Raw genomic sequence first — 16545 nt, forward strand, 5'->3', positions numbered from 1 at the left:
TGCAGGTTTCCACACGAATTAAAACGAGTCAAATTATAATTATTTCCTTCATTCTAATTTTTATCTACCCCAACGGATTGTATCCATCAATATTCATCACTCATAAGTCATAACTCATAAAGGAGGAATTCATGAGCGCCGTACTTACGGGGAATGAGATTGTTATCATATTTCAACTTAAGCTTTTTTTTTTGTCAATTGATTTCTCATAATTTATTGTTAAAATAAAAATTCATGTTTTCAATATATTTTTTGTATGGTTTTTAATTGTTCATATAAATTAAGTTGATCGATAACAGTAAAATATTTTTAATTAATGAAGCATATTTAACACCATCATGTGGGGGGATTTACATCATGAGTTTACTAATGTATTCTATAAAATTATAAAATACATTATATACAAATTTCTATTACACGCGATCAATGATGTATTATTATAATTAACTAACACCCTAAGGTAAATGCAGAATTTATATATTATAATATATTTTTTTTTTTTGCTATTACGTGTTTTGAAAATAGTCAAAATTTCATCCCTCACCTTTCAAAATAGCTGAGCATGACACTGGATGGATCAATACGTTATCAATTGTTTTTAATAATTGTATTTTTTTGTGGATTAACAACATTTAATTTATAGCCATACACTTGCACGTGTAATTTATAAGCAGTAATCATCAAAAATATAAAATAACATAAAACCTAAATTATTTTTTTCCCAGAAGTAAACAATAAATACAAAAGTTTTACTGAAATAAATAAATTGAATTAACTGTTATACATAAAATCATAAATTTAATTTAATGAATATACCTACTAAAAAGACCATAATAAGTCTTACTACCTATACATAATTAATAATTACATGAAAGGATCTATGTATCCATGTATATTGTAGTATTGTATACATTATTATTATTAATTATTATACCTACCAGCCATTATATTATTACGTCGACATAAATTCAATGCATCTATTCGGGAATACACGGGAAACCACTCAAATTAAGCTACCAAAGGTTATCTCATATGTTTTCCCAATACAACTACATGTTTTATGAAAAGGATATAAATTAATTTAAACCGTTCTGCGTTTTTTTTTTCATATAAATTTAAAAAAAATATATATATTATTTCATTTCTGACCAATTATTTCACACAATATACTGAATATAATAAAAACGTAATAACCATTATGATTGCAGTAAGCAAATATATAATATACATATTTAAAATTTAAATCAATATTTTGCACTAAGCAAGAAATGTATTTATTATTTAATCATATAGTATAGGCATGCCTTTCATACAGGTAGACGACAATTACAATAATATTATTGGTCTCAGATAATAATCCAGGACCAAATTACATATATGTATTACAGGTTTATATTTTAAGTACATAGATATAACAAATAACTTGAAAGTTGAACTAATCTGTTAGATGTTTTGAATATAATTGAAAATTAATATTAAGATAAAATCAAAGTAACTTCAAATTGTACTACATTTAATTGTACAATTCTTAGTAAATTCCTTATTAATGTCATTCAAATGATTTTCAAGGTTTTCTGTGAATTTTCGATATTTAAGTATTTATTTTAGTTTAATTATCTTAAATACTTTCAACTTTCAAGTTACCTATGAATTTAAATATTATGTTATAAATAATAATAAATATACTCATATTATATTAAAGTTTTAAAATGTTACTTAATTAATTACACCGTTGTCTATCCAGTATCCGTTATTAATTAATATTAAAACCAGAATCGCAGAATTGGATACGTTTTGTAAAAAATTAATAATTCAAAACACATTTTGTTTTAATTCTTATCTAATTGATCGTAGATAAACATACGCAATACGTACCATCCCGAATTCTGAGAAGAGGAAAATGATAATCGTATTCGATATAATGGAACGCCATAACATTATATTAAATTGTTTCCACCTAATCTAGACATCAAAACGATTCTCAATCCTGGTGGGCGGCGACTATGGCGCGTTATGGTTTTAATAGGTGGGTACTCCATAACTCTCGCAAGAACCGTTCAAACTATAGATACGAAAATAAACCACATCGACAAAATTTATTTCACAGAAATAACGCCGTGTCATTTTAGTTTTTATTTTTAATAGAAACGATAAAAGATCTGTGAATTGTCGTCCCGAAAACATTTCATATTTTTCAATACTCGTAGACTATTAGGACGCACCTGCCTATAACGATGTGCATATCTTATACAGCAGACACGAATATATTATTAACAGCATCATCCGCGGTGCATAATATTATGTATATATTCTTAGTTTTATCACGCGTATAGTACGTGGAAAATCGTTTAGCTCTCGCAGGTTTCGGTGCAGTGTTTGACACCCGTCGTATGGGACACAGACCCTTTGGTCGCCCTTCGCCGTAAGCGACAGACTTCATTCGCTACGCTCCAATAGTTTGTAAAAAACAACATGCCTGGATTTCCGTTATGGAACATTGCGCGTCTGTCAGAGTCAAACTGTCAAAGGTTGAAAAAAAAAAATCAAAAATAATTACATTTCCGCGTGATTTTGTTCCTTGGCAGTATCTATTAATTTTTTTTTATATTTATGTGATATCACATAATATGCATTATTCATATGTCACCTTCGGTCCCTCCCCTCGAGCACTGACATGTATTTTTATACACTGACTCTAAAAATGTCATTCCTACCGAAATAGGATTTGTTTCCTACGGTAAAAATAAAATTATGTTGTACAGAAATCTTAAGCTGTTGCACATCGAATAAACATGAACCTAATATTATATTAATCGAATGTTGTTTAGTAACGTGTAGACGTGTAGTATACGGTTTACTATAAATTATGTATACCTAATATCATACTTTTTCTGATGGTGTTTAAAAAAAGAAAAATCACGCATTACAGAATTTGAAAATTTGACTCAATATCATTAGCCGTATAAAGAAAAAACTAATAGTATAATGTAATATAATATAATTAATATATTTGAATGTTTAGAATATTATACATGAAAACGGTTTCGCATATAAATATATTCGTTTAAGCCAATTAAATGTATGATGGTTAAACATTTTTGTTTGCAGTTGCTGTTGTGATAGATATTCTGGTTGTGTGGATTTCTCGGATGAATTTATTGTGCACCATATTCGTATACATAGTTAGGCATAGGTGGTATAGCACTATAGCTAGTATAAGTACCCAACATCGGAGTATAGGTACATAAGTATACATCGTAAAATTATCGTTTGTAATAGCGAAGTGTGAATCTACGAACTGCTTGTAATTAACTTATATTCTAAAGTAGGGAAGTAAAGTGATTGCATTCAAATAATAAATAAACATTGAATTATAAATTTAAAAATTGAATTAATTTATAACTGACAATGCCCGTAAACAGCTCAAAAAGAGTCAAAATATTTTCAAAATTTTATGGTGTATAGAAAATGAAAATATGAACATTCAGTGAAATTTTCAAGTATCTACAGTCATTTTTATTTTAATTACAACAAAATAAGGAAATCGTTACATGAGAAATCGAGTGAATATCAAATGTTGTTAAAATATGAATTTCAAACACTCATAAAAATTTAATTTGACTTTCTTGTAGACATTTTTTTTTGATAAAGATAGATAAACTTATGAATGATCCTGTATTACATTTTCTAATTTGCAAATTTTCGTCATTTTTACGTATTTTGTCAATGTTTGAACTTTAAATGCTTAAAAAAAATTGTGACTATGGATTTTTAATTTTTATCATCTGCCTTTGAAACAATATACTAGGAGCTTTCTATTAAATTTTCAAGCTTTTTTAACCAACAAATAAAATTTTATTGATATTTATAGAAAAAAAAACTAAAAAAAATGGAAACTGAAAATGTCCGTAAAAAGCTCAAAATAAGTCAAAATATTTGGAAAATGTTATGGTGTATATAAAATGCTAATATAAACATTCAGTCAACATTTCATGTACCTAAGGGCATTTGTTTTACAGTTACACCAAAAACCAAAGTCAATTTTACGTAAGAATTCCCGTTTCTCCTTAATTTTTCTTTTGTTTTTCACGGCACTTTTGAAAATTACTGGTAATTTTAAATTTTGACCTCCCCAATGCACCAACAATATTCACTTTCCCATCGAACAAGATACTGAAGTTGAATCGAAGCATTATTTCGACTACTTATCTTGTACACAGATACAAAAAAAAAACACATCGTTTCACTCAGAATCTAAAATAATATTGCTAATTAATAATTATTAACACACCAGTGCCCTCAACTTATTTTCACGTGCCACGGATTTGCTTGGTTAATAAATAACAACGAAAACATTCCTGACCCGTGTTAAAGATAAAATATTGATTTATTTTTACCTGAAAATCACTATTAAGAAATTCAGAATTATTATCACTATAATAACGTAGGTGTAATATAATTTATATTTTACGGATCTCGATATATTGATAATTATCTCAACATTCTGAATCTTAAGTACCAGGAGGGCAGTATATTTTTTTCGAATGACTATTTCTTAAGTAATTATGTAAATAAATAGCTGCAAGAGTAATAGTTGTTGCTTTTTCTGGGTCTAAAAGTAATGGTTTCCGGAAAGCTCGAAAAACAGAGGATAATATTCCTAAGACATTTTCCGATGTTCTACGCGCCCTACGGTAGTTAAAAATTCGATTGGCTGCCCCTTTTTTCCTAAATTCCTGGAAAATATTGAGAAAAAGCAGAAACGCGTCGTCACCGACGAAAATATATGAGGATTTTACTGTTCTACCTGGAAGAGAAATATCGGGAGGCAAATTAAGTGTACATAATTCTATGGATTTACAAAATTATGTATTATTAAAAACTCCTCCGTCAGATATTCTGCCCTGACATCCTACGTCAGCATAAATAAAGTTATAATTTGTGTCAAGTATAGCAAATAAAACAATGCTGAAAAATTGTTTATAGTTATAATAGTCAGTGCCACTCCACTCTGGTGCTTGAACAGCTATGTGTTTTCCGTCCATCGCGCCAACGCAATTAGGATAATTCCATTTTGCTTCATACTCTCTAGCGACCAGTCTCCACTCAGATTCATTTTTCGGCATCTAAAATAAAAATTATTAAAAATAAGGTAAGTCGGCGAACCGTTCTCAAACAATGAGCTTCTATACCAACGAACAGCATTTTATTTTTATTTATAAAGAAGTAATTATTATCAAATTAGGTATATGTATTTTTTACGTAATATAATATACATTATGCATATTATACTATTATTCCATATTTTAAAATATAAAACTAACAAAATAATAGGTAAGACTACAATAAAATAATAAATATTTGGCTTGTATTTACTGTATTTACTGTATTTACTGTATTTACTGTTTATATAAATTATTGTGTTGCGCCAAGTTGGATATTATTATTAATACAATTTTCAATTTATCGATATTATTTGTGAAATATATTTCATTTATTATTTATTACAAAAGACAATATCATACATAATTGCAATTATCAAAATTTGTTTCTATAATTTTATACTATTTTACTTTATTTTTATAAATAATTGTATATTTACTTTATTATTTATTTATTTAGGTACCTCTTCTATTTTACAGGCTATAGGTGATTATATTGTAATCGTGTTTAATATTGTTTTATTATTATTACCATATAAGGGCCACTTGTATTTGGTTGGGGACAACTGATACATGTCCAAAATAACTTCAATTAAAATATTTAACTTATAAACATTATTGCCCAGCTTAAGTTTTTACTAAAAATATAAATATAAATCTTTTTATTTATGGCTTTAATACCTACCTACCTACCTATCTACAACAAACAGACAGACATACATTCATTTATGATTAATAAAATCTCTGATTTTAAATAATTTTGTCTAGGAGCTGATATTGAACTCATCAATAACTTTTTCTTCATTAATGTGTTGAATTTTTTTCTATTTGCAACAAAGACAAACATAATATTATATTATGATAAAATATGATAATATGCTAATAATATTAATTCAACGTACCGACTACTGTATTATAATAACAATATGAATATAATATAAAATACAAAGGCAACATTTTTTTTTTATAAGCTTTTAAAGTTCGAATTTTGAAAAAATGTGTCATATTTTAAATTTTAAAATGATTTTGTAGTTAAAAATTTATAAAATTTATCAAACTTTTATAGTTAAGGATTGAAAATTTAAACACTAGGTTCCATGCAAAAAACATGGAAATAAATAACTTTATTCACAGTAATATCATCAAATAATAATAAACAAATATTATACTATTGGTAATATCGTAAGCTCCGCTGAGAATCGTTTTTTATGATATGAATTGTATATTATACAATATTATGATATTATTATTCATTGAATTCAAATGTAAATGTCAATTGTACAGATTACAGTCACTCAATTGTAACAAAATGTTCAACAGAGCGACACCCACTTATCCACTTTTTTTTTACTAGCATTTGACATCTCAAACTTGAACGTTTTAACTTCAAATGTATTAAATCACAATTTACAAAGATTTATACATTGTACTAATTAATGATCAGAGATCACGCATATGATTAATGTAGCTCGGCCCAAGTAGGTACACTAGGTCTTATTTTTAATGAGGAACTGATATAAATGGGTTGCCGATATGATTCGAGCTAATAACCTATCTATATAATAATATCGTACTATGTTGTCATAAAAAAAAAACGTTTTGCGTTTAGGATAGTTAAAATTAAATTTTATATCGAATTGTAAAGTTGTAATGAGTATATAATTAAGGGACGAAAATATGGGTTTAATACGCATGTGCAATAGCCAATAAGTATGAATTTCAAAAAAATTTTATTTTAAGGATATTTAAAAAGTTATACATATTTGGAAATACATTCATTTTAATAGTTCATCAATTATTACTATTTTATTTACTTCTTCAGCATCATAAGTGTTATGTTTTAAAAGCAACGGCTAAAGGCCGGTTGGTACATTTTATTATAAAAAAAAAGTTGGGCAATGTACTCCAATGTTGGTTAAGTTTCATAAGTTTTGAATCATTTTTTACATGACTATGGATCGTCCCGTTACAATTTGGACTATATTTCTGTATCTGTGGTATTGGAATCCTGTCCCGTTTCTGTAATAATTAATATTTCTTAATGATTTTTATAGCAGTTGATAGAGTTTAATCAACTTTAATTGTTGATATACGTTTTATAAGTTTCAAATCATTTTTGACTTAACTACAGCTCGCCTCGTCTACGATTTAGACTATATTTCAGCACCTGTGGCGTTGGAATCCTTTCCCGTTTCTGCAATAATTTATATTTTTCAATATAAATGTGTACAGTCCACACGTATATTTATTGCACGCCACTCCGATTTTATCTGCTTCCGATAACAAAGTAATTAGTGCTTGCTGCGTTCCCCAGCGAAAGTCGCGTGACCTCTAATTACTGGTAATGTATAAACATATTTATCTACCAATGCCACTTATTATATCAACTTTCCCTATCTACTTCGTTACCTTATCTACGTCATTATGAATTATCGTAAAAGTAATATTCCACAAGTCCAAAACTCACAACCAATAAAGTAACAAAAATAAAAACCGCACAAACGTTAAAAATACCAACATCGAATCAAACGGGTGACTACTCCCAATTAGACCTCTCAGACAATGAACAAAACTGGCAATCAGACTCAGTCAAACGCGTAAGATCTCCGGGTCACACCACTTCTCTACGTTCGAAAAAAGACACAAGCATATTCGTCTCCGCAAATCGTTTCTCTTCTTTAGTCACTCATGATAACGATTCACAAATGGTCACGAAAGCCAGTGAACAACCTCAGACATCTATCGTAATCAATCCTCCAAACCCGTCGCCTATATTCATCGAATCAGAGCTAAATTTCAATAATTTTGTTATTAAAATCAACGAACTAACCAAGTCCTCTCGTTTTAAGTGTAAAGCTTCTACCAAAGGCCTATAATTACAAACGTTCAACTTGGATTCATATAGCCGTTGTAAATTACCTTAAAAAAAATGAAGTTCAAATCGCCCTAAAAGAAAACAATGTAGATATTGCCCACATTACGGAGTCTCATCTCACCTCCAACTCAAAATTTAAAATATTCGGTTATGACTACCTTCAAGCAAATCACCCCGACGATTCAGCCCATGCTGGTGCTGTTCTTCTAATTTCTTCCAAAATCCCACACTCTCCTTTTCCTCCTAAATCAAATGAAAACCTGCAACTAGCCGGCTACATCTGTAAATATAGATTCCATACCTACTTCTATAATATCAGCCTACTTCCACCCCGGTTGCCAATTCCCTGCAGAATATCTATCTTTACATATTCAATCACTTAACAACACATAATATATCGGTGCTAATTTCAACGCTAAGCACAAAGCTTAGGGATGTCACTCAGCGAACGCGGGAGGCCGTACCTTGCTCAACTTTATCACAAACAAACGTTCCAAAATTATTTCTCCAGCCTCACCTACCAATTTTCCAACTCATGCAAACAGACATCCTGACTTTCTTGACTTCTTCCTTTCAAACCTACCAAATCATATACACACTAATATCACAAATCTAAACGATCCAGCCTCTGACTACACTCCGGTCATCCTCAAAATATAAGCCTCCATCGACTTCAACCGGCTCATCAAAATCCGAACAGACTAGAACAAGTTCCGAAACACCATGTTAACTCCACCTCTCTTAATATAAATTTTAAAAAAATGTCGCTCTGCTATACCTACAGTAGATTGCAAGTGAGTCATTGTATAATGGATTGTATTAGACTTGAATTCATTGATATAATATAATTGTATAAGAAAAACGACTCTAGGCGGAGGAGGGTTTGTCAGTCTGGATATTTTATATTATTATTATTTATTTTATCATGTAAGTTGAATTAATATTATAATATTATAATTTTTTATTCATTTCTATGGTGATATACAAAGCGTTAGAAATTAAAATCCCATTTTTACCGCTTTTTCGTAACATTTCTGTGGTTTTTCCTGTGACATTAAATAACTATTGAGAAAATCGAAAAATTACCTCTTTAAAGTACCATCTTGATCAAATTTGCTAAAAGATAAGGTACTATAATATGTTGAAATCGGAGCACTCCTTCTGGTAGAAATTTTGTATACAGGATATAAAAATAAAATTAAATAAAAAATAAACACCATTGTAAAACCATTAGCTTCCTCGCTCCGCTCAGAATCTAAAACTATGAAAATATTGACAATGCCATAAGCATCCTTACAAAGAATATTCAAGACACCATCCAAACATCTTCCACTACTCATCCAGCTCAAGATAATCATAACATAAATACCACTCCCGAAATAAAAGAGCTCATTCGGCTTAAACACCGTACACAGAACACCTGGAAACGGACCTATTATCCAGTCGATAAGCAACGATACAACTATTACTCCAACAAACTTAAATATACTATTAAGAAGCACAAAAATCACTTATGTGCCACCCATCTCCAATCTCTCACTCCCTCAAATGGATCGCTGCGAAAAAAAACCTAATCACTTCTAAAACACAAAACTGTCATTCCCCTTCTTCGTTACCAAAAAAGCAACCTCGCTATCACTCCTCAAGAAAAATCTGAGCTTCTGGCTATCCACTTAGCCACCACATTCAAACCCCACAACATCTCACCAGACACTCCTCATCTACTGCGAGTGGAAGAATTCATTTCATCACCTATACCAATGGCATTTCTAGCATCGCCTACGTCACCCGGAGAAGTATTTTCGGTTATTAAAAAACTAAAGAAAAATAAATCACCAGGCCACGATGGCATAAACAGCTCAACAGTTAAAAACCTACCACCAAAAACCATTATTCTTCTCACATATATTTTTAATACTATTTACCGTCCGTCTTATTTCTCAACCACCTGGAAATCAGCCATGATAATAACCATCCCAAAACCTGGAAAGCCTCCTGACACTACTGAATCCTATAGACCAATAAAATTAGTCTCCTTCCCACACTTAGGAACATTTTTGAGAAAATCTTTCTCAAGAGACTCACTTCCATCACGCTAAAGCAAAATGTCCTTCGCGATTTTCAATTTGGCTTCTGTGCCAATCATGCAACGTTCCACCAACTACACAGAGTAGTAGACTATATCATCTCAACACTCGAAACTAAAAAATGCTGTTCCGGTCTTTTCCTTGATGTACCTAGCTCAGGCATTTGATACCGTATGGCACGATGGCTTGTTATTCAAACTCAAAAACATCTTCCCGGCGCCATACTACTTACTTCTCAAATCCTACCTTAGGGACAGAAGCTTCAGAGTAAAAATAAATACCACACTCTCCAGTTTACAAACAATCTCATCGGGCATCCCACAAGGTAGTGACATTGCTCCTTTCCTCTATACTATATTCACAGCAGACATCCCAACCTCAGACAATACCTTATCGGGACCTACGCCGACGACACAGCCGTACTCTCTTCTATCCACGACCTCATTGAAGCAAATCTCCAACTGCAAAACCACCTGGACATCCTTTTCCACTGGTTCGTCTTGGAAAAACAAAGTCAACGACTCCAAATCAGCTCATGTCACATTTGCACTCCGCCCGGGAGCACCACCCCCCTTAACATTCAACAATGAAATCATACCTCAGACCAGTGAAGTAAAATACCTCGGTCTAGTCTTCGACAAAAAACTCACCCGGGGCCCCCACCTAAAAATAAACGGAAACAACTGAACAGCCGCCTGCATATCTTAAAACCACTCTTAAAATCAAAAATGAGCACCTTTAACCGTCTATTATTATATAGGAGCTTACTCCTACCTATTTGGTCCTACGGAATCGCCCTCTGGGGTTCAGCCTAACCGGCTAACACTAGAACTATCCAAGCTTTCCAAGCCATTTGCCTACGAATGACTTTGAATACCCTCTGGTACGTTACCAATGTCAGCCTCCACAATACAAGCTAAAAATTGCTACTATCAAACAAACAGCTGTCAAATTCTATACCCGCCTCCACTCAGAAATGGCCGACCACCACAACCGCCTCATCGCTCAACTTCATTCCAACTATCTTCCAGAAAACCCACCAAGACGCCTCAAACGCAACTAACCTAGAGACCTACTCAATACCTAATGCATACGTTTTAAGGAAATTATTTAAGCTCGGGTGCTTCTTAAGTGAAGCTCCTTCATGTCTTTCATTGTCCTTTTCATTATTATGCTAAACATTTTACTTATCGTGCCCCCTAGTACAGATTATAAACATTTATGTAAAATAAATGATTAAAAAAAAAAAAATAAATTTTATACCAGTCGATAGAGTTTAAACTACTTTAATTCTATATACGTTTTATAAGTTATTAATCATTTTTGAATGATCTACTGCTCGTCCCGTCAACATATTGACCTAATTATGCACCCCGGTGGCGTTGGAATCCCGTCCCGTGTCTGCAATAATTTATATTTTTTCCTAATTTCTTATACCAAATCATAGGGTATAATGTACTTAAATTTTGGTGTAAGTCTCATAAGTTTAAATCATTTTTGACTTGACTGCGGATCATCCCGTCTACAATTTGGACTTTATTTCAGTACCTGTGGTATTGGAATCCTGTCCCGTTTCTGCAATAATGAAAATGTTTTGATAATTTTCATGGTAAAAGGTAGTTTAATTTACTTTAATTTTGGTGTACATTTTATAAGTTTCAAGTCATTTAGGGCTTAACTGAATTCCACCAGATGCATGGACCATAGCTGGGCAACTATGTTATGTTTTTATTAATTTCGGTACACAGGTTTATGGGTTAATATATTCTATGTATGTACCTATTTAATGTACGTTTTAAATAATATAACAGCAATACGTAATAATGTATTAAGTATGTCATGGGTACAAGGATAACAATATTTTAGCCCGGTCCATTCAGACCCACCCTGTTTTTCTTGTCACCGTTTGGAATGGAATCGGGTACCGTCCAGTTTCGGGTTTAGTATTACCTCAAAAGATTGGTACATTTAGGTTGAAATAACTGATAGTTTGCAATCCCTCCCCTTAATAGGTATTGAATAATTTTATCAATTTTCATTACTCAAATTAATTGTTCAAAATTAGCTTATTTATTTATTTAATAGCAATATACACCATACAGCTAAAATTATAAACTAATAACAATTAATACAATAATTTAAGTCGAGCCGTCAGGGTAAATGATAACATATATAAAGGTTAATAATTAGATTGAAGACAATTTAATATCTTAACTTAACTAATTTATATACCTTAAATAAGTATTTTATAAATTATAAAAAAAGTTATTAATTTTATTTAAATACAAAATAAGATTAGAATTTCTAGCAAAAAGTAATTTTAGTAATTGTATTTAATTTAATTTTAATTATAAAATGGGCTGGGCCCTTTTAAACATGTGACATTACACAATAATATATATGTTATAAAAATAAATTAAAAGATAGTTTAAATCACGGAATCTTATAAGATATTTTATCTTTTAAGACCTTGGTTCAAATTTTTTATTCATTACTAAATATTAAATTGTTTAACACTAGCGTTAACTAAGCTTAGAGTCCTTGCCAAACTTACTGGCAGATCATTGGCCAAGTCCTCCCCGTTCAAAAGTCAGTAGGTAATTAGTATAGAGCATATATAATTTTTAGAAAATATTATGGGAGGAATTTTAGACCCCCAAAATAACTTGGCTATTTGCGCCTATGCTGGCAGTTGGTGTCTTCGCTCCCAGATATCATTATACAATTGGAATACTATATTTTAGGTAACATTCACAGTTGTATACACAAAAACCCAATTCCTTTAGGCATAGGTTAAGTGTGCTAAATACATTTGTGGCACTAGGTGTTTAACGATTCGTGGTGAGCGGAGTCACCAACAGCCAATAAGTTTGGCAAGGACTCTTGTTGAAAATTGAGCTTCAATTAAAATAGAATTATTATTATACAAATTATAATTTGTATTCTTATACTAGTTAATACTTTAATGAATATTCATCTCATTGAATACACAATAGTAACATGTTAATTGTATGTAACCAGTACATTAATTTTCTTTTTCAAATTTTACAAATCTGGTTAACATAGATGTAATACAAGGAATTTGTTTTTTCTTATTCATCTTAGGATCAATGGAATTAGATTCAAATTCAATAGCCACTTTATGATTCACCAATGTCAGTATAGTTAATAGGTCATGTACATAACCATATTTATTGAGAGCATCACACAGAGCTTCTATAAACCAAGATCCTTTGAGGTTGCGCCATGCAACAAAATCTGTAAACGTTACACAAGAGGATGTCAAATTGTATGTATATCAGTCTTATAAATTTACAACATAGGAAATTCAGCAGAACCGATTTTGTATTGTTATCTTTAATATTAGTCAAATAATCCCATGTACATAATATTTATATACCCATGAGTTATTTTAATTATAACATAACGCCTGATGGTTATTAACATTTACAAGTTACAAGCAATATATAATATATAAAGAGTGTAACAGGAAGACCAGACAAGAAATATACTCATGTCAGCAAATTCCCAAAAATAATATTTTGAAAAATGTTATTACGTTCCAAATTAATTTAATCAAAAAAATTGAAAAATTCTAAGAAATGTTTACTAGAATTAGATAAATGTTTTTACCATCAAAATTATTCTTATAATCAAATTCACAAATTGGCTATTTTGAATTTATCCAAAAAAAATTTAATTAAGTTTAAAATGTTGAGTATTAAAAAATGAAATATTTTTTTAGATTTTTAGCGGAGAGAAAGAATGTATTGGTTTTACAATGATGTATGTTTTTTTTTTCTGTCAGTCAGCAACATTTAGGATAGTAAGCATGCTTTGAGATCAGCATTTTTTCTGATAGAAAAGTGAACCTAGTTGTTACTTTTGAGAGGTCAAAATAGAAAATTCCAAATAGTTTTAGAAAGCTTCGAGAAAAACAGAACAAAAGTGATAATTTTTACGCAAAACCATTTTATGAGGAAATTGATTTTATTTTTTTGGTGTAACTCAAAAATTAATAACTGTAGACCATTGAAATTTTCACCAAATATTTATATTAACATTTCACATAAATGGTAACAATTTCATAATATTTTGACTCTTTTTGGGCTAGTTATAGCCTTGAGAAATTTTTAGAAATTTGTAATTTTTTTTAAAACTTTTCTCGATAAACTTGTTCACTTCATATGCAAGCTTGAAAATTTAATACAAAATACCTTATAAGTTTCATAAATGTGAGTTCAAAAAAATCAGAAATACATTGGTACGTTTTTTTTTATATGCAATTGAAGTTAAATTTCAACAATATATTGAACATTTTTCAGTTAGAAAATCATAAACGGTTTACTTTTCAAAGCTAAAATTATAAAATATGTTGAAAGAAGGCCCAAAAATTTACCAACCTTAATCAAAAAAAAAAAAAAGTTTACCGAAAAGGAACATTACTTTTTTATGAGTGTTTAAATTTAAATTTTTACAATATTGGATTTACATAGGTAAATTAAAGAATTTTCATGAATCAATGTTTGATCATTTGTTGTACCTAACTTTAAAACTAATGAACCTAGATACTTAAATTTTTACTAAATGTTAAAAAAAACTATTATCCATACATTGTAATATTATCAAACAATTTTGAAATTTTTTTCTGCTATTAATAGCCATGAGATTTTTTTTAAATGTTGAAATTATTATTTAGTTAGGAATTCATAAAAGTTTTTCTTTTCATACCCAAGACTAAAAATGTTAATAGAAGATTTTGCATAAGTTTCCTACCTATAACAAACAAAAAAAATGTACTTAAATGGAGCTTTATTTTTTTATAAGCTATTGAACTCATAATTTTTACAATATTGTATATTTAGTAGTAATTTATCGAATTCAACAAGACTTTAAAGCACTAAGAAATCACCCACCTACCACCTAACCTGACCTAACCTACAACAGTTATGGGGTATTTACAACAGTTTTAAGTATTAAATAAGCTCTTAAATAAAATATTTTAATCAACAATAGCCATGACCTAAAATCTTCTTACTAGGAACTGTAGAGTATGCTATAAGCATATCAGCATAAATTGGTATTTTGAATGAAGAAGGACCATCCACTTGTGTTCTTAACTGAACTCCACTGTCCAATTGGTCTCCTTGACAAGCCTGAATGAAGAATAGCTTTGGTTTACCAGCCAATGTAATACATTTGTCACCAGTAAATCGTCCCCAAAGAATATTCTCTGGTTTATAACCTCTATCTTTAGCATAAATTATTCCTTCTTCACCATGAGATAATACAGCCATTAAAAAACAATCATGTTTTGTATAGTCTTTTTTAGCCCCTGTCAAAATAAAATAACTTATACTTTATAAATACACAATAGTAGATAAAATTTGTTGGTTTTTAATAAAGAAAATATTATGCTAAAAGAGATAATGTAAAAATTTAAAATAATAACGAGAATAATAATATGAATAGAAATAATTATATTTTGAATAAAAATGTAATCAATATGATATTGTGTATAAACTATAAAGAAAGGTTTAAATAACATGTATACATACAATAGTCGATTTTATCATTCAGTTCGTCCAACGTTAAATTTTCATATGGAATAACACTGAAACCGAGGTTATTTAAGGTTATTTCTAAATTACGACAATCCATCTCAGTTCCAGCTCTAGATTCAAAGTTTTTATTCTTAACTTGAAAGTGTTCATGATTAAAAATGATAGCTTTCCCACGTTTTGTATGATGCATATTGTAATACCATGCATCCTTATCAGTTGAACTAACACCGAAACCTTTATTAGGTGTACTTAAACAACTATAACTAAAAAACAATTGTAAATTAAAATCAATAAGTTTCACTCAAAATATATTTTTCATTTTAAAGTGTAACTGGTACTAAATACATATTATGTATATAAAAAAAAAATCTGAAATGTTTAATTAATGATTATTGATTAGTAATACTTACAGACTACAGGTAACACATATTATCCTACATTCAAAGCATAACATAAATGTTTATTTAGTATTTTCTAATATTTATTCTTAATACACTGACTGCCCCTCCCTGCAATTTTTTTTATAAAGCCACATTCTATTTTTGATGTCATGCATTTTAAATAAATTCATTTTTAAAATTTATTATAATATTATACCGTAATATTAAGGGGATTGGTGGCGGTGATTTCCTGTCATTGTCTAACACATACGCAACATAAGAATTTAGACGTGTTTTTTGTCCAACGTACCGATTGATATAGTGAAGCGATAAAAATTCTGAAAACAGATTTGAATTTGTCGTCAAGTCTACTTGAGATCGGTCAGTCTACTTTTTTGATTTACACTTCTCCAAAAAATGGAATATGAAATTTTTTTAATTACTCTTTAATAATACAATAATTTTAGGATTTGGGGG

At 29.9% G+C, this 16545-nt stretch overlaps 1 protein-coding gene across 1 annotated transcript in view; it reads right to left on the reverse strand.

Moving 5' to 3' along the window:
• Window positions 1-12755: 12755 nt before the first annotated feature.
• LOC100162302 (caspase-1) overlaps window positions 12756-16545 on the reverse strand; it is a 5146-nt gene continuing 1356 nt past the window's right edge. The window contains exons 3-5 of the mRNA XM_001944959.5: window positions 15683-15951; window positions 15163-15459; window positions 12756-13382 (exon numbers count right to left, since the gene is read on the reverse strand). Coding sequence (XP_001944994.1) covers window positions 13150-13382; window positions 15163-15459; window positions 15683-15951 — 799 coding nt within the window. The 3' untranslated portion in view covers window positions 12756-13149. The remainder of the gene's footprint in view (window positions 13383-15162; window positions 15460-15682; window positions 15952-16545) is intronic.

This window comes from Acyrthosiphon pisum, chromosome A2, assembly GCF_005508785.2.
Source record: "Acyrthosiphon pisum isolate AL4f chromosome A2, pea_aphid_22Mar2018_4r6ur, whole genome shotgun sequence".
In the NCBI taxonomy this organism is placed as follows: Eukaryota; Metazoa; Arthropoda; class Insecta; order Hemiptera; family Aphididae; genus Acyrthosiphon; species Acyrthosiphon pisum.